This window comes from Leopardus geoffroyi, chromosome D4 (assembly GCF_018350155.1).
Source record: "Leopardus geoffroyi isolate Oge1 chromosome D4, O.geoffroyi_Oge1_pat1.0, whole genome shotgun sequence".
Lineage (NCBI taxonomy): Eukaryota > Metazoa > Chordata > Mammalia > Carnivora > Felidae > Leopardus > Leopardus geoffroyi.
Window position 1 is genome coordinate 16,988,983 of NC_059342.1, and position 20,118 is coordinate 17,009,100.

General features: G+C 43.4%; 1 protein-coding gene across 2 annotated transcripts in view; it reads right to left on the bottom strand.

Annotated features, from left to right (window-relative positions):
- Positions 1 to 1,176: 1,176 nt before the first annotated feature.
- The window catches only part of CARNMT1 (carnosine N-methyltransferase 1), a 44,925-nt gene continuing 25,983 nt past the window's right edge, over positions 1,177 to 20,118 (bottom strand). For both annotated transcript variants that reach the window (XM_045468837.1, XM_045468838.1), the window contains 5 exons: positions 18,421 to 18,561; positions 17,279 to 17,457; positions 14,937 to 15,050; positions 4,728 to 4,831; positions 1,177 to 3,830 (listed from right to left, as the gene is read on the bottom strand). In XM_045468837.1, the coding sequence (XP_045324793.1) occupies positions 3,729 to 3,830; positions 4,728 to 4,831; positions 14,937 to 15,050; positions 17,279 to 17,457; positions 18,421 to 18,561 (640 nt within the window). In that variant the 3' untranslated portion in view covers positions 1,177 to 3,728. The remainder of the gene's footprint in view (positions 3,831 to 4,727; positions 4,832 to 14,936; positions 15,051 to 17,278; positions 17,458 to 18,420; positions 18,562 to 20,118) is intronic.

Sequence of the window (20,118 nt, forward strand, 5' to 3'; positions counted from 1 at the left end):
CAGCTCTGTAAAACCAGAAGCAGATATGGTCACTGCTATCAGTGGAGAGAACTCAAGCAGTCCTCAAGATTGGCCAGTCCCTCTCTTGATGAAGCTCAACACATTTTTACCAACTTTTGGAGTGCTGCCAATGACCTGTCCGCTATGCCGGGTGAAAACCGACCGACTGGCCAATCAAAGACCCCTCTCTTTGGGCGTTACGCTTAACACAACTGCTCAGCTCCCCTAATCGTTCAAGAAATGAATATTAAAATAGATACTTTTTCCTATCATATTGACAAAAATGACAAGCTTAGCAAAATCCAGTATTGAGCAGAGAATGAAAACAAAGTTATTCCAAAACACTGTCAATGGCATGTAAATTGTTCATCTTTTTGAAAGGCATCTTGACTGAAGAGGCACATACACACTGGCTCAATGACTCTGCTTCTATGTATCTACTGAAGAGAAATAAACACACAAGAGGAATGTACTGACATGTTTCTAAAAGTGGGAATAACCATGAAGTTTTACTTGTGCCCTCTCTCCCATTACCTACCGTTTTATTTCTTTACAATTCCCACCAGACTTGAACATTCAAGAATCTATACACACATACCCGTCCTCTTGGTCTCCCCCCAGCCCCAGGATTTCACTGAAACTTTTTTCCGCCATAGCATTATTAAAACTGACGTCCTGTTACTAATCTTCACCTTTTTGTATCACTGTACAGCGTCAACACAGATTGAAACTGCTTTCACATGTTCACACAGACGACTGCACACAGTCGCGCATGACTTTATCAAAACCCTCTGAAGTCAGTGGTGTCAGTCTTCTCTTACAGATGAGGAAACACACTGCAAGCGCTGTGCCTGAGATCACAAACAGAAGTTCAGGAAAACAAACCCAGAGTATTTAAGTGCCATGCCCAGTGCTTATCCAACTAATGGCTGGTCCTGGAACTCTCTGGTACTGGTTTCCTTTATAGTTATTTGTCTATTATTTAACAAAACCAAAGATCAAGATGAATCAGTATAAAGCCTCACATACTCTAAGACCAAGTGCTCTTACTATTGACTTTCTAGAAGCATACAAGAATAGGCTCATCTGAAGATTCAAAAGCAGGCATTCAACTAATTAAAATGCCTACATCTACAGTTACTACTAACCTAGATGGAAACAACCAAGCAAATACGGTTTCGTAGCAATTGGCAGACTTTAATATTCAAGAAAAATTAAGTCCATCATACACGTTAAAAATATAGGAAATTTCATGCAGACATGAAGCTTCCAATTCAGCCTTTGTGGCAACTTTTAGAATGAGAATTACATATAAATACAGTACATCTTACAGTTCCCAAACTTCATAATTTTATACTGTGATTTATACAGCTCCTCTTCATACTTCACATTTCCCGTCTTGCTCACGTGATGAACAGACCCTAACCTGCACTACTTCAGAATATGGAAGGGGGGGAGGGGGGACAGGGTTGGAAAGCAAGCACAATGACCTATCTCCTCCTGCTTTATGGCAATGAATGGAAACATCTGTGTATAGGGCTAATGCAAGGAAAAAGAACACAAAACTTTAAGGCTTACACACTTTAGTAGCTAGGACTACAGATAATATAAAATTAAATCCTCCAGTGACACTTCTATTACTGATTGACACAATTTTCAAGTTTAGAATATATTAACTACAAAAGCAGTAGGAAAAAAAAAGTGATGCAAATTTGTGCAGAACATTTGAAAAACAGTAGTCATGATATGAGAGATTAAAAACAAATGAAATAATTGATTTCAGAATTAACTAAAATGAAGCTCTGATTTAGAAATATAAGTAACATTATTAAAGAATAAAACCTGATAGCCAAAACTTTTAAGTAATAAAGCCAACCCATTGCTGTCAACACATTTTTGCCTCTATGAGAAAAACAAGATCATGTGTTCGGATACAAGTAAAAAAGTGAATACTAGTCAGTGAATAAAAAGCCTTTCTACATTACTCAAAAATAGCATGCATTCCTTTCCTTTCAATGCATTTTTTAAATACTTAGGATCCTTTTAGCTTTTTTCTTTCTTAAACAAATAAACAAAAATTTGGGGGTGGTTTCCCCTAAAAATTAATTTCAAATTCATTCAGGTGGTAGTTAATGAGAATTCTAATTAACTGGACATCTGCCAAGTATGGGGATGGGGCACCAAAGAGAAATAGTTGTGTTTTGTTCCTTTTTTTTTTTTTTTTTAAACTCAACAGGCTACAGGCTTCTATAATTTAGCAAGTCAAATAGCTTTCCTAGAGTCCTTTCCAGGACCAAGAGCTCCCTTACTGCACACAGAAAAGCTCCCAACGGTAACATGCCAGACTGTGTCGACTCCCCCAACCCAACTGACAAAAAGAGGTCTAAAGATTCACAAGGAGGTTTTCCGATTAAAACATGACGTGAATCCTACAGCACATTATTGAGATTAAGTCTATCTAATTCAAATTGCCACAGAGGTCATTTAACGCCACCATAATCACCCGTGAAAATATTCAACGCGAGCACTTCCTTTTTCCAAGAAAAGGTTAATAGTCATTTCTGCTTTCCAAGCTACTGGAAACAAAACAATAAACATAAAAAAATACAAAGGAAAACTCTCTCCAATAAAGATTCTGCTAGAGGTAGAAATTTAAAGCAGCATATATTCTTTTAACTCCAGCTATCAGGGAACAAAACTGGCGTTATCCGAAATTACATTAACGGCTGCTGCTGACAATACTGAAGACAGACCACGGGCAGTAATTTATCCCTGAATTTCGTATTCAAAATTTCCCCACGGTAATACCATCATGACAGTTTTACTCGTATCTAATTTTTTAACGAAAAAAAGTGCGTGCTTTTGAAATCCAGGTAATTTAAAGAAAAGACATTATTGTAAACATCTCACTGACAGACTGTATTCACTTCTAGTTTAAAATCAGACATTTCCAATGGGCAGATTTTATTCTTATTTCCCCATTTTCCTAGCAGTACCTTTAATAAAGGCTTTTGTGCCTCACTTAAGAGTGCTGAGACCTTCTACATTTCAGAGCGATTCATGATGAGTATGCTTTCAAATAATGTTCAGGTCAGTGTGCCCAAAAGACCACTTTCTCAGTTACTTGAACGCATTTTACCGGCCTGTGATCTCATTAAATTTAGCATTTCATAAAAATGAAACGTCTGATGCCCAAGTTCAGCTGAGCTGGCAAAAAAATAATCTGAATGATAAAAGGGCGCACATTTTCTGTAGGGATCGCTTCGGTCCAAAGCAAACAAAAGTCCCAATTCCAGATGCTGAATGTGAGAGAGGATCCTCAGACTCTTCTAAAAGTACCATGTGCAATGCACACAGAACAGAAAGATGTGGGGGGACTTCAATACTAGTAGTCATGAACATGGCTACTTGGCAATAGACAGCTTCATGAAGACCACTGGAGATGGGTTTTTCTACTGAAAGACAATTCTGGGCTTCAAGGAAAAAGTATACTTGAAGACAGTTCCTCCTTTTTTTACTTTTGTAGTACAAATATGCACAGCATAGTATATTTCTGAAAAAGCAATAGACGTATTAAGAAAATAGACGCTATTTCTAAATTTTGTTAGGAATAAGAAGGCACCACTGATTTGAGGTTGTGTCCTGTCGATGGGATAGTTGATTTTGAGTTGTTTATTTCAGCATTTGCTCTCATTAAGCTTTTTTCCTGCTGATACCACTTGAGAACGTTACTGTGGTTTACGGACCACAAACAAGACACATTCATAGTAGTATTTCATCATGGAGAGGTCATTCACAGTATATGTTGACAAGACAGATTCCTTTTCAACCTGGAATGCAAACAACAACCAGAATGGTGATGAGCATGACGATGACACAGATCCCGAGTGCTTGTGAGTGACGGGAGCTCATATTAACTCATTTAGTACATACAGATACCCCAATACTGGCATTATTAGTAATCCTAACTTTACAAAGAACAGACTGCTCAAGGTCATACCACCAGTAAGTGGGAGAACTGGGATTCCAACTCAGGCGGTCTAACTCCAGAGCTCGAGCTCTACATCACTGATACGTTACTCTTCTTTCTTTCTCTCTCTCTTTTTTTTTTTTTTTTGAGAGAGAGAGACAGACAGACAGAACAAGTGGGGGAGAGGCAGGAGAGGAAAAGAGAGAATCTTAAGCATGCCCAGTGTGGAGCCCCACGATCCCATGACCATGAGATCAAGAGTCAGACACTTAACCGACTGATCCACCCAGGCACCCCAACTTCTCCTTATTTGAAGAACGAATCTGTTGTTGATTTTTAAAATGAATAAAATACTTTTAAATAAACACACAATTAAAACATAAGTCAAAGTATCATACAATCTTACAATCCCACATAAGAAATGAAGACTACAAAAGTACATATAGTGAACGATACCCCCTGTCCTCCCACCTCTGCTAGTCCAGACCCTAGCGTACTTGGTATCTGTGAGTCTACAGGAGCTGACGCCATGACCATGGTCAGCTACCACGTACTACGGAAAGGTGACCGATCACATTGAGGATTATAGTTTTCTCCTTACACATACATTATGCCAAATCTTTATCATTCTAAAAGCTGAGTGCGTATTATTTTCACTTCAGGGATGAAAACACAGGTGAAGAGGTGAAAGCCTGTAACTGTCCTAAGATTAAAGCTTTGGAAGTGAAACCGTGGCCGTACTTCATTCTAGCCTTACCTCCACCTGGAATCCATACTGCAGAACAACGTTTTTTATATCTTCATAGCTCAATTCTATGGAAAGTTCGTTTGCCAAATTTTCAAAGTGGTACAGCAGAGGACCTATGGTTTAAAGATATTATGAATGAATTACTTAAATATAAACATGCACCAGTTGCTGTGTTAGATACAACTCCAAGCTGAATTAGAAGTTGGGCAGTAGACGGAACATAAAAAGGAGATGTAAAGAACGTTTACGTCTGCCAAGGGCACGTGTCCAGACCCCTGAGACTTTGGCCCAGTAGCTGACATTCGAGTGCTGGGGCTGCACTCCCGGGGAGTGAGTCCCTCTGGTATACCAGGGCTGCCCCGTGATTCTCCACACCACGGCGCTTACACCTGTTACGGAAGGAGCAACTGCATCAGGGAATGCCAGGTCCCTAACTTCCAAAGGTACACTGTAGTTATAATGCCTTAAGTAAATGCCCAACGGCAGCCACAAACTGGACGTCCCATGAAAACACAAGGGTCCTCCAGCTAGCCTGGGTGAGAGAGAGTGTGGGTACGATGGGAGGTTCTAGGCAAGCCTTTCTGGAAGGAGGAGGTGACATTGGGGCTGGCTTTTTTAAGTGCTCAGCTCATATCCCAGCTCCAACACTTACTACTTGTGTGCCTGTGGGCAAGCCACTGGCTTGCTCCATCTAACGGGTAACATCCAGTACACCCAGTGTAGAGAAGGCACTGAGTAAATGACAGCAATCCCAACTTTTTAAAATGACATTCTCCTTTTACTATCCTCATTCCACATGTCCAAGGAACTATCATCTGATTCAAACCAGATTCTTTAATCTTTCAACCTCTCACATTTTGCCCAGTGCATCAGCCTTGTCCAGGCAATGCTACCATTCAACAGTTATGCTTCAGGACTAAACTAAACAATCTTGGTTTTTTGTTTTTGTTTTGTTTTGTCTTTTTTACCAGTTCATTGGGTTAACTATAGATCCCAGGTCCAACTCACCACCCCTAAGCCTCACACAATGTGCTAATCACAGGAAATAAGAATAACAGGACAGTTTCTCCTCCCAAACGGCTCATCACTCTGTGGAACATACTTACTAAGACTTAAAATGTTTTTCTTCCGCTCCTCTTTTTAACCTTACATAAAACACTAAAAAAATGACGACGAACATGTATGTTATTCCTCTTTTTCAGAAGACAACAATGGTTCCCTATCAAACTATTCTGTCAAGCTTAACTTCCTGCTAGTTTCATTAGTACTAATAAAAATGACAGGAGCTACCATTTACTGAGTACCTGCTGTGTGTCCTAGACCATCTGAACCCTTGGAAGCCTTTTTATAAACACACAGAGCACTGTAGTCTGTCCTGCTCTAAAGCGTATGATGTTTCTGCGCCATTATTTTAAGAGCCTCCAACAATATTGATTTATTGTATCTAAATGAACCCACTCCAATGATTCTTACACCCTCAGGTCCTATGGTACCTCTACTCATGCTGTGTCCCACTTAGAGAGCTCCAACTTTCCAACTCAAGCTTTAACCATGCTCCAAAACCTTGCTGGAATCAAGTTTTAGTATAATCCCTCCAAGTTCCCAGCCCTACTGCTCACTCTCTCAATATACCACACCGTAAAACTCATTTTATGTAGTGTTGCATTGCTCACTGATTATTTTTCATGTAATCTGCACCTTTTTTAACCAAATTGCAAGCTACATGAGTAAAGGAACATGTTTTCAGTTTCACAATGATGCCCAGCATAGCAGTGAATGTACAGGTAAGCATCTGTAATTTTACCACCCAAAGATAACTACTATAGTTGTGTTTAATTTTTTAAAAGTTTATTTACTTATTTTGAGAGAAAGGAGGGGAGGGTTAAAAAGAAGGGGGAGAGAGAATCCCATGCAGGCTCTGCAAAGTCAGAGTAGAGCCCAAGGTGGGGATCAATCCCACAGACCATGAGATATGACCTGAGCCAAAATCAAAAGTTGGACACTTACCCGACCGAGCCACCTAGGCACCCCTATAGTTTGTATTTTTTACAGTCTATTACAGATAGTAATTCGACAAATATCTCTGGGCAGATTTCAGACGTCTACAAATATAATTAATCTAGCATTTCTACATACCGTTCTCTATTAAAAAGAACCAGGAATCTTTGGGGGTAAAATGGCTTACCTCAGGGCCTGGCAGAGAAAGTACAAGATGTGCTTAGAATGCCTGGCTTTTCCACAAAGGAGGAACATATCAAAAGGGATATGTCCAAAGGACACAGGAGAAGGGGGTACCCACCTGCCAAATCTGGGACAAGTTAATTTAAACCATTTGTATTTTTAAGGTTCTAAAAGTTCCAGTTAAAAGACAGAGACAGTCAGATTGGGTAACAAAATGTAATTGTGCTGTTTATAAGACATTTCTGAAACAAAGAAAGGACTTAAGATCTAGAAAAAGATATCCTATACATTAACTAGAAGAAAGCTTGTGGTAGCTTTGTTGACATGCCCACTTACAGAAACATGGTTTGCAACTGTCCAGAACAAAAGAGCTGGCACTCAAACCTCAAAAGAAAGTTTTATAGGCAGGAAAGGAGGGAGGTACTGTGGGCGAGGGTGGGTGCTAGTCACGGGCTGCTTTCCAAAGCAGACTTTTAATCAGTCTCCTTCTTTTCTGTCCTGTGTCTCACGCTTACTCTCTACTAGGTCACATCTTCTTAAATTTTCTTCTTTTCCAGTCACTTTTTCCAGTAAATTAAATTTCTGGTCTCTGCCTGAGCATGGACTGGAATGGGCATAAGGGAGGCATCTTGGTTACTTGGTTACATAGGGATGAACTGGTCCCTATGCGCTGACCTTCAATTCCTGTTTTTCCCCACATGGTCACTCATGTTCCAGGATCATACCAGATCTTCCACACAGATAGTCATTTTCCAGGGTTATTCCAGGTCAACCAGCTCTGTTCACATTGGCGTTTTGTTTTTTGTTTATTTGTTGGTTGGTTGGTTTTTGCAAAACTTATCCACCTACCGTATCTTCTGAAAAACTGTTACATTCTGTTGTCCCTTAATGACATCCCTGCCATTCTCTGTCATTGTTTTAGACTTTTTTCTATTTTTAAAATCACTGTAACAAAGTCTCAGTGAGTAAAGGAGGCAATGGGTCAAATACCCACCTTTTATAGGAAATTTCCCATGTTTAAAAAATATCAAGCTTTATAATGCTTAAAATATAGGACTCATCTCTCATTACACTTTATAAAGTTCTCCTTTGGTGCTTGTAAGATAATAGAAAATATACATATTGGTCTCTGGCAGAGAACCTCCAATCTACAACCTATAGACCAACAGCTGGTCAGAAGCAGAGGGGACAGTTTGTGACTAGCATTTGAGTGTGTGGCGGGGTGGGGGCAGAGGTCTTGGAGGCTAAACCCTTAACCTATGGTATCTTACACTATCTCCAGGAAGACAATATAGGAAGTACTTAAACTGGAGGACACTCAGCTGGTGTCCAAGAAAATCCCTTATTGTGGAGGAAAACACCTCATTTGGTGTCCAGATGTGTCAGAAGTGTTTAGGGAGAAATGGGTTTATCCCAGTAGGCAGGAAAAGACTGTGGGTCTTTCTTTTGAGAACTTTCACCTGTTTATTCTTCCAGATGAAGTTTAGATTCACTTCACTAATCGCCTGCCCTCCAGTGCTGGACCTAAGTGTCAGTGCAGACATATGCACACCCGTGCACACGGTTTAAAATACATTACCCATCATGCGTTTAGGGAGCACTGGTCAGCATGAAAAACTGAACAAAAGGTTTCCCCAAGGACACATGTAAACAGTTCCCTTAAAAAGCTCACTAGCTTTCCCTCACCTGAGGAAGATCAGAGAACTTCAAATCCCCCTTAAAGCAGTTTACAAATTAACCATATTCCCAACTCTGATTTCATAGAATGTAGACAATATCTTTGTTATAATTTAACTTTCAATATAGCTTTTTAGTTATGCACCCGGCACTCCTTCCCTATGAATGTTCTGGTCTAGGGCAGCATGGTGAGTGTGAAATCACCCCCCAGGGGCTGATACGCTCTCGGCTTATACGTAAAATTAATTTTCCAGGCCCACACGACTGAAGCCAAAACCATGGGAATGTTACAAATTTACCCATATAAATGCCACTTTGTCATGTCTCCTGGCAGCCGATCTTCTACCATTACTTTGTTTCTGCTTTCAAATACTGAAACAATACACTGATGCACAGAACAGTCACTAAACAGCCACTAACTGTCGGGCTCTGAGGGAGGTTAAAGGGCAAGCACAGCTTCTGGCCCTCACTGAGCTCAGAGACCAACGGGGAAAACAAAAACACAGGTGGCAACACGACGTTGTGTTAAATGCTCACAGATTCTGTGAGAATATAAAAGAGGAAGACAACAAAAATTTACTCCATCTTGAGGATCACCTGAGCTGAGTGTTGAGTGCACACAGCAAAGAGCCAACGTGAGAACAGAGGGAAAACAGAAAAGGCTTTCTAGTCAGAGGGCTGGCACTTGAGGTCAAGGCTGGGGAGGTAAAAAAAAAAGAAAAAAAAAATGAAGCTAAGACACAAGACACAGCAAAGATCACAAAGGGCACTATGCACAATCCTGAGGAGTTCAGGTCATCCGGAAAGCTGGAATTCTATGTGGGGAGTGGGACAGCAAGAGATCGGCTTGCGGGCAAGATCACTCCAGGGGTCACACAGAGAACTAGAAGAGGCACGAGGTTGGAGACAACTTGGAGGTGGGGGACACTCCAGGAACTGCTGCATAATCCAGGCAAGCGATGATGAGGGCCTGAGCCCTCAACTAGCAGGAGACTGGAGCAGCGCTTCTCAACTAGGGTGATTTTGCATTTCTGTCGTCACAACTGAGGAGGTGTCACTGCGGCTGAGTAAGCAGAAGTCAGGAACTCTGCTCACCACTCTGCACTGTACAGGACAGGCCTCCCTCTCCGTCCCCCTGCGAGTACAGCACGACCCCCCCCCCGCCCCCCTGCACTGTACAGGACAGCCCTCCCTCTCCGCCCCCCTGCATTGTACAGGACAGCCCTCCCTCTCCACCCCCCTGCACTGTACAGGACAGCCCTCCCTCTCCGCCCCCCTGCACTGTACAGGACAGCCCTCCCTCTCCACCCCCCTGCGGAGTACAGCACGACCCCCCCCCGCCCCCCTGCACTGTACAAGACAGCCCTCCCTCTCTGCCCCCCTGCACTGTACAGGACAGCCCTCCCTCTCCGCCCCCCTGCGAGTACAGCACGACCCCCCCCGCCCCCCTGCACTGTGCAAGACAGCCCTCCCTCTCCACCCCCCTGCACTGTACAGGACAGCCCTCCCTCTCCGCCCCCCCGCACTGTACAGGACAGCTCTCCCTCTCCGCCCCCCTGCGAGTACAGCACGACTCCCCCCCCCGCCCCCCTGCACTGTACAGGACAGCCCTCCCTCTCCGCCCCCCTGCGAGTACAGCACGACCCCCCCCCCCGCCCCCCTGCACTGTACAGGACAGGCCTCCCTCTCCGCCCCCTGCGAGTACAGCACGACCCGCCCCCCGCCCCCCTGCACTGTACAGGACAGCCCTCCCTCTCCACCCCCCTGCGAGTACAGCACGATCCCCCCCGCCCCCCTGCACTGTACAGGACAGCTCTCCCTCTCCGCCCCCCTGCACTGTACAGGACAGCCCTCCCTCTCCGCCCCCCTGCACTGTACAGGACAGCCCTCCCTCTCCGCCCCCCCCCGCACTATACAGGACAGCTCTCCCTCTCCGCCTCCCTGCGAGTACAGCACGACTCCCCCCCCCGCCCCCCTGCACTGTACAGGACAGCCCTCCCTCTCCGCCCCCCTGCGAGTACAGCACGACCCCCCCCCCGCCCCCCTGCACTATACAGGACAGCCCTCCCTCTCCGCCCCCCTGCGAGTACAGCACAACCCCCCCCGCCCCCCTGCACTGTACAGGACAGCCCTCCCTCTCCGCCCCCTGCGAGTACAGCACGACCCCCCCCCCCGCCCCCCTGCACTGTACAGGACAGCCCTCCCTCTCCGCCACCCTGCACTGTACAGGACAGCCCTCCCTCTCCACCCCCCTGCGAGTACAGCACGATCCCCCCCGCCCCCCTGCACTGTACAGGACAGCCCTCCCTCTCCGCCCCCCCACACTGTACAGGACAGCTCTCCCTCTCCGCCCCCCTGCACTGTACAGGACAGCCCTCCCTCTCCGCCCCCCCGCACTGTACAGGACAGCCCTCCCTCTCCGCCCCCCCGCACTGTACAGGACAGCTCTCCCTCTCCGCCCCCCTGCGAGTACAGCACGACTCCCCCCCCCGCCCCCCTGCACTGTACAGGACAGCCCTCCCTCTCCGCCCCCCCGCACTGTACAGGACAGCCCTCCCTCTCCGCCCCCCCGCACTGTACAGGACAGCTCTCCCTCTCCGCCCCCCTGCGAGTAGCGCACGACTCCCCCCCCCGCCCCCCTGCACTGTACAGGACAGCCCTCCCTCTCCGCCCCCCTGCGAGTACAGCACGACCCCTCCCCCGCCCCCCTGCACTATACAGGACAGCCCTCCCTCTCCGCCCCCCTGCGAGTACAGCACAACCCCCCCCCCCCGCCCCCCTGCACTGTACAGGACAGCCCTCCCTCTCCGCCCCCTGCGAGTACAGCACGACCCCCCCCCGCCCCCCTGCACTGTACAGGACAGCCCTCCCTCTCCGCCCCCCTGCACTGTACAGGACAGCCCTCCCTCTCCGACCCCCTGCGGAGTACAGCACAACCCCCCCCCCGCCCCCCTGCACTGTACAGGACAGCCCTCCCTCTCCGCCCGTCCAAATGAAGAATGATCTTGACCCAAATATCAAGGGCGCTGCCACTGAGAAACCCTGAGATAGAAAGAGGTTCAAGACCTATTAGGAAGCTTTAGGAGACACAACTTGTGGACTAGGTGCCGATGGTGAGGAAGAAGAGGGCTAAGGAGGACACACAGTTTTCCGGTTGGGGGAAATCTGTGCAGATGACGGATCGAAAAAGACAGGGGGTTCTCTTCGATTCCGAAGTACCCAAGTTGGTACCGAGTGGCGTGGCACACAACAGAGGTATGTGGACCAGAAAGATGAAAGGATAGGAGAAGCAGCAGTAAGAGTTACGCTTAGGAAAAGACGAGCACGTGGCCTAAGAAGCGAACAACACTGTTCTGCACAGACACCGAGCCACTCAGGCACCGACATAATTAGTATTTTTACAATTCTTCAGCTTATACATTTAATGTTTTTTTAACATTTCTTTTTGAGAGAGCGAGACAGAGCACAAGTGGGGTTGGGGCAGAGGGCGGGTGGGACACAGAATCTGAAGCAGGCTCCAGCCTTGAGCTGTCAAGCCCCTGACACGGGGCTTGAACTCACGGACTGTGAGATCATGACCTGAGGCGAAGTTGGCTGCCAACCGACTGAGCCACCCAGGTGCCCCTCAGCTTATATGTTAAAAGAATTTTACTTGGAAAATACTAACCTTCCGAACAAGTATTTTTAAGGACTATGCTTCTCCACTACTCTAATTCTCAGAATCGTTTTGAAACTCTGGTAAGAAGAGTAGAAGATCTCCTCATTGACCTCCCACTAACCAATGTGCCCTATTCCCTCTGGTGCCTGGGACAGATCACAATAAAGCCCAGCACATCCATTCTTATCAAACAGTATGCTTAGGCAGGGCCAATTGTATTTATTCCAGGCAGTTGTAAACAATTATTGTTATTATATAACTTAATACAATATTAATAAACCAATTAAAAGTTCAAACAGAAAAGTGGTTTCTGTGAAACTTAACCCAATGCTTTGGAAATACACAAATCCTTACCATGTCTCAGTAATTGGGGTCAAAAGTATTAATTACATAACATGACTGCTACTGCTAAGTCACAAACTGACCCAGGGTGAGCCGGAGGGCTAGCTGGTTAGGCATTCGAGGTATTGGATCTGGGCTGTGAGCCTGTCTCTGCCATATATAAGCTCCAGGACCCCAAGGACCCCAAGGATCCCACGGCTAGTTACTTAAAAGCAAGACTCAGTTTCTTCAACTGTAAGACAGTAGACATACCATTTCAACATAGGGCTGTTTTCACATTAAATAATGTATTTACAAGTGGCTCACACACCGTCTAACCCCCAGTGAGCAAATACCCAGTAGGTAATACATTTGACCCTTGAAAATCACGGGTGTGAGCTGCACCGATCCACTTACACACGTTTCGTGTTGATAAATACATGCCAGTGAAACTTAATGTACTCAGTGTATTTTTTCTTCCTTATAATTTTTTTGACTTTTTAAATATTTTTTTATTTATTTTTGAGAGAGAGAGAGAGAGAGCGAGCGAGCATGAAAAGGGGAGAGGCAGAGAAAGAGGGAGACACAGCATCTGAAGCAGGTTCCAGGCTCTGAGCTGTCAGCACAGAGCCCGATGCGGGACTAGAACTCACTAACTGCTAGATGATGACCTGAGCCGAAGTCAGACGCTTAACCACCTGAGCCACCCACAGACCCCACCTTCCTTATAATTTTCTTAATAACATTTTCTTTCCTCTAGCTTCCTTTACTGTAAGAATACAATATATAATACATGTAATATACAAAATATGTGTTAACTATGTTATCAGTAGGCTTCTGGTCAACAGCAGGCATTAGTAGTTAAGTTTTTAGGGAGTCAAAAGTTATATGCAGATTTTTTATTGTGCAAGGGATCAGCATCCCTCTAATGCCCACATTGTTCAAGGGTCAACTGTATTACAGTTCAATCATTTCTTGGGAAATTTTTAAAGAAATCTGCTTTAAAGAAGTGACTACTTTTAAAGAGGATCTAAGGTTTGAGATAATTGTTTCATATGATGGTTACATTTTACAACTACTCTCATTTGCCCCCATGAAATTCTAAAGAGAAATTTGAAAAGACCTAATACTGCCTCTAGTCTTAGTCCTAATGGGAAAATCTGTGGTCAACTCCAATCACTAAAAAGAGAGCACAGAGGTGCCTGGGTGGCTCAATCAGTTAAGTGTCCGACTTCAGCTCAGGTCATGATCTCCTGGTCCATGAGTTCGAGACCCACATCAGACTCTGTGCAGACAACTTGGAGCTTGGAGCCTGCTTCAGATTTGATGTCTCCCTTTCTCTCTGTCCCTCCCCCACTCACACTCTGTCTCTGTCTCTCAAAAAATGAGTAAAAAGAGCACACGAGAGAACCAACAACAAAAAACTAGACCAATCCTGAAGGTCATGGATTCAAACAAGGTGTATCTGTCCTCTTATGTTACGTAATAACCCTCATCTTGAAAATCTTTATATTCTAGTCATTACGTCTATTTTTTTTTAAGTTTATTTACTTATTTTGAGAGAGAGAGAGAGAGAGCAGGAACAGGGGAGGGACAGAGACAGAGGGGGTGAGAGAGAATCCCAAGCAGGCTCCCCACTGTCAGCACACAGCTTAGTCCCACAAACTGTAAGATCATGAACTGAGCCGAAATGAGGAGTCGGACGCCGAACCGACTGAGCCCACAGGCGCCCCTAACCATTATGTCTTTCTTAACATGGATTATACATCTAACTAAAAAACACAAGTATATTTACCTTGGTATTATTATTCTCCCTTTATTTTAAAGGAGGAGGATAAAACTGGTAACTTCCTCTAGATGCTGGATGGGAATATTCATCACCTAGTAGTAGGATGCAGTAAAAAGGTTTTTGCATAAATGAAACGATATTCTCTCTTAAACTCAAGGCAGTCCTGAATATCACCATATCTACTCTTTTCCCACTATGTATTTGTACCTCGGAGAAAGTTGGGGGGGGGGGGCGGTTTAAGGACTTTCTTTCAAATGTTTCATTTGACAGAAAAAAAGAGCACTTCCTTCTTGACAGATTGCTGTCACTGGAGGGGAGGGTGGGGATGATGAGAGAAGGATTATCAGGGTAAAACTGTACTCTTTGAAACAAGGACTGCTGTGAGAATGACCTAGGAGAATACACAACTTGTGGGGTTTCCACTGCTTTCAGAGGAACTGCATGACTGACTAGGATAGTATCTAAAGGATACTGTACAACTTAACTAACTATAACCTTTGTGAACATTGGTTACTGTGAAATGACCAAACAGAGAATTGCTCTAAGTACTCAGATAACTGTATGAGATTCTAATAAATACTGAGGAACTTACCTAGATTTATCCAAATTCCACCTGGCTTGAGTATTTTCCATATTGTGTCAATATAATCGATTACATTGTGAGCTGTGTCTATGAAGAAACAGGTAGCAATGCAGTCCCAGGTATCTAGTGAAGGAAAACCAAGTTACTACATTTAATTATGTTATTCTGCCTTTTCTTTTAATTAATTCCATAAATGTACCAGCTATGTCTTAAGAGACTATGAATATTTAATTTAACTGGAGGAATACAGAAGCTAAACTCTTCCAATCAACTGTGTAGTTACGGTAACCAAACAATCATTTATGAGATACTTTGCAATTCATAAAAGTTTTTATTAAGAATTTGATAGTCGGGGTGCCTGGGTGGCTCAGTCAGTTAAGCGTCTGACTTCAGCTTAGGTCATGATCTCGCAGTTCTCAGATTTGAGCCCCGCATCGGGCTCTGTGCTGGCAGCTTGGAGCCTGGAGCCTGCTTCGGATTCTGTGCCCCTCTCCCTCTCTCTCTCTCTGCCCCTACCCTGCTCATGCTCGCTCTCTCTCTCTCTCTGTCTCTCAAAAATAAATAAACATTTAAAAAGTTTTTTTAAAAAAAGAAAGAATTTGATGATCAGCTTGGAAACCATTTTCGATAGCCTGTATTACTAGTATCTTTACCAAAAGGTACTCGTAAGAGTTTTGTTTATAATCTACTCAATGTCTACCCTTCATTTCAAATCAATTAAGATAAATAGTTATTTGAACTTTAAACTGTGATTTAAGCCAATGTTAACCATCAATTCTGGCAAGTTTCAGAAAGACTGTAGGCACTTGTTGCCAAGTAAGAAATGAATGGCATCAAAATACTCAAACTACCCGCCAGTGCTCCGGATACTGGCCGGTGTAAAAGGGGGGCCAGGTAGCCAAGTGAACCCCCTGGACAGCAGTGTCCTTGGAGGCTGTGGCCCAGGACAAGGACAGAGGCTGAACTAAAGCAGGCCTCTGTACAAATGCTGGCACGACAAAGGCACGCATCCAACCGAGGAGGCTTGTGTCACCATCTGCTCTCCCAAATCCTGCTGCAGAACAATGTCCCCTGGACTCACCTAACTGATGTTTCCCATTATTTCAGCTCTATTCTGAGCCCTCGCTCTCTCTCCCCAGCACCCAACATCTTCCATCTCACTCTTTCCACCTTCAAAGTACAGGTTTTCCCAATGTCAGAGTTCAGGGAAAAAGAAACAAAAACCTACCTCAATCCCCCTAATGGCTTCCCACCTCTCTGAGGACAATCAAACCCTCCCCAACCTGGCCTCCCACCGCGGTGCCCACTGCCCACTACACCCCAGCCCAAGTGGCCTCTCGCTCTTCCTTGAGCAGAACAAGCACCCTCCCCACCGCGAATCCTCCTTCTCTCGCCATTCTTTCTCTCTGCAACATTCCCCCCCAAGTATCTAATGGCTTGCCTCTTCACTTTTTCGAGGTTCTCTGCTCGACATTTTTTTAAAGTTTGGCTTGGAAAGGACTTCCCTGAGAACTCGATGAACAGCAGCCCCTCCCCCGCCACTCTATACCCTTGTCACCCTGCCTTAGTATTCTTCCTCACAATGTTCATGTCACTGCCCCTCACTCCCTATCAGAATAGAAACCCCTGTACACACTGCTCTCTTTCCAACGCCTACAACACACCTGGGACTTAGCAGGTGCTCAGAAAAGTACCTGTTGAATTAATGACCTTACTGACCTCTCAGCATTCTACTTTTCCTCTTGCTTTTACTGCCAATCCACTTCCCCTTGCCCCTCTCTCCATTACCGTCTCCTCTTCTCTAATGCTGGCTCAAACTTCGACAGTTTGCCCAGGTGAAGTCCAAACTTCATAACCTGATTATAAAGGTCTTCCACAATCTGGAACCAACCTACTTTTCTAGCCACATCCGCCATTAAACTCCCAAACCAACCTCTCTTTTCGTTCCAGTCAGGCTGTGTCACCATCTCCGATGACCTTATTCATTCATCTCTTTGTACTACCCCTCTCTCCCTAGTCTTGACGTCATAGCCTTCTCTCTACAAAGAGCTTCTTTCCCACACTCATCTACTTTTAGCTTTACTGTACTCATTACTCACTGAAATTTGTTTACATGTCATCTTATATTAATAGACCCAACAGAGTCTACCTTTCTGAATTGTGGAATCTTACCCTTCTTTATATTTCCCATCATTATCTTACATATGTCTTTGAATATCCTAAATTGTCACTGAAGTATACCTTACATTCTACTATCAGAGTGAATGACCAAAACTTTGCCTTAGTATAAAATTGGCTCATTAAATTTAGAACAAAGGACAAGACCGTTTAAATGCTTGTTTTGGACTTACTGCATTCTGAGTAAATCTCCTGAAAATCTCCTGCTGTCATCGAAAAGTTAGAACCGGGAGGAAGACTGTGGGGATCAACATCAGGGAAAAAGATGGGTCGAATCTGATCCGCTGACCTCCGGTTATTGCTAAACTGATGAATCCAAGGATAAAGCTTATATTTATTAACTTCAGAACATCTGCAAAATAGGAGCATAAAATTCAGTGTTAACTAAAAACTTCACCAAAAAAATCTACTTTAAACACTAAAATATAATCTGATTGAAGGTTTACTTATAAAACTCATTAATACTTAAAAGTGCTACCACTATACCTCTCCCCAATTATCTGAAAATGCACATACACATGTAGATGAGCAACCAATCATGAATTAAAAGACAGGAAAAAAATTAAAGTAAATTCAGAAATATAAATGTGTCGTTCACTCACATTTTAAAAAATGTATTTCCAAACTTCAGACTCAAGTAAAAACACAGTCCACTATTTTCTCAAAAAAGTGGTATGGGTTTCGTTTGCTACTCAACTATTCTAATTGTCTCCTTTTAACCTTCTCACCCCTCCCTAACTCATACTGCCACCAAGAAAACATTGTATTTAATTTAAACAAGGCAGCTAGTTCTTTTTTCCCAATGCACCTCTTCTGGCTTTAAAAATAACAACCTTTTCCACTATTTTCTAAAAGAGGCCACAGAAATTCTGAGAGACGTTTCCAACTCAGTCATAGGAGCATACTTGGCCACTTTATAAGAATCTGATTGAGGGAAGAAGTTACGACTGCTACACCGAACTCTGATTCCATTAAAGAAACCAATGGGTGGAGAAGTTTAGGGAACAGAGAGAAAACACTCCTTCCCGGATCATACATACAGTCTTGCAATTCTGCACAGGAAGCATTTCTGTTTTGTGGGATATCTCATCATTTTCTAAAAAGTCACTTATCCATCCTGTTTCAACATTCTGCTAACTAGGAACTGATTAAAAGTGGTATTTTGTATAAGCAACTTGATGTTAATATAAGAAACAATTATGACACATGTAATCAAACACTATGTATTTATCTTCAAATTCAGAATTGCTCAAAAATAGGTAAGTCAATCTGATTCTGAGAAATTACTATTTCTAGCAAAAAGTAAATTAAATACCTGTTGAGTACAAAGTTGGAAGAAAAGAGCATAAAAAAACTCCATTCATTTCCTTGACAAGCATAACCTAGCATAGCTATCTCCCAGGCCAGTCTTCCTAGTCCAGCACCAGGTACCAGAATATTTACTTTAGAAGGATCCCTGAAATGAAATAAGGCAATTATGTCCAACCCCTCAAAGGAAAAAAAAAAAAAAAAAAGACAAAATCCACATTAACTAAAAACTTAGATATTCAGTAAGTTCACTCAAGACTCTGACTTCTTAAAATTGAGAAGTACTTCTAAACATAAATGAAAAATAAGAGTATGAGGAATTATCACATGTGCAGATATCGGATGAAGGTTTCATGCTCTAAATATTTTTCAGGAAAAAAAGGAGTCACCTTATATCTAAACTTACAAAGACACTCATATTCCCAAGTAGCTGTCACTTGAACAACAACTACCTCAAGAAGACAAATTATCCCCAGGGAAGGGATCCCGATACACACAAAGACTGAACAAAATTATTTTATCATGGAACAGTAAAACAAAACATTATTTCTAAAGTCTGTAGCAAATACAATGGTTTGTGTGACTAAGATAAAATGTATGTAGATTTTAACGTGTTAGGTGTATCTGTAAGAGTCTACGGATTTTGCCGGCACAAGAACCTGGAGGGAGTGTGTCCTCATGGGCAAAGTGAGGAAGCGCCTCCTAACTGAGCACAGATAGTGGCAAGCAGGTCACACCAAACCACTGGCTCTCCACCGATTAGCATCACACTACAGTCACAACTTCTCTTCACCCTAAGACCCACCATCCACTTTCAAATGGCTAACAGCCTTAGCAAAGCAAGGGACTTTCTCAGAAATTCCAGTCAAATAGAACTCTAGGGGAACTAAAATGGCATTCTTATAGAAATCAGCTGCCATCACGTCAATTAAGAAGGAATTTCATTATTATCTGCATTCTCCAAATTTAGCTCATAAATCAAATCCAGGGGCGCCAGGGTGGCTCAGGGGGTTAAGCATCTCAGAGCCTGGAGCCCGCTTCGGATTCTGTGTCTCCCTCTTCTCTCTGCCCCTACGCCGCTCATGCTCAGTCTCTCTCAAAAATAAATGAACATTAAAAAATTTCATAAAAAAAACAAATCCAATTTCCAAATCTACTCCCATGTAGAACTCTTTTTTAAATCTTTATACCACATGGTCTTTAAGTTTGGTGTGTGCCACCAAATAGCAACAGGTCTTTTCACTAGTGGCCCATATGGTAACCTCAGCATTTCCCATTCTGAAATGAAGAAGAAACAAACAGAACCATGGGGCTTCTGACAATTCAGTCTATAAATATAGTAATGTGGGAATTTGTCCACGGTCATCCAGTCTGAAACATATTACATATGTATTTGCATAAAAACCTTAACAAAGTCTCTTTAGTTTCACTGTTCAATTTTATATATACAATAAGGCACAACCAAGATTTGTTAAAAATCATTTCTGACAAGTAGGCTTATTCTGATATAGACATTCTTTAATATTTGATATGAGCAAACTGATGCCAAGTGGTCATAGAACAGTTTTCACTAAAATAAAATGCTTTCTTATTTCAGATTACACACAATGTCTCTATGTGTGAACACTTTAATATTTTTTCTTTTTTTGTTTTGTTTTTAGAGAGATAGAGAATGCAAGTGGGAGACAAGGGCAGAGGGAGGGAG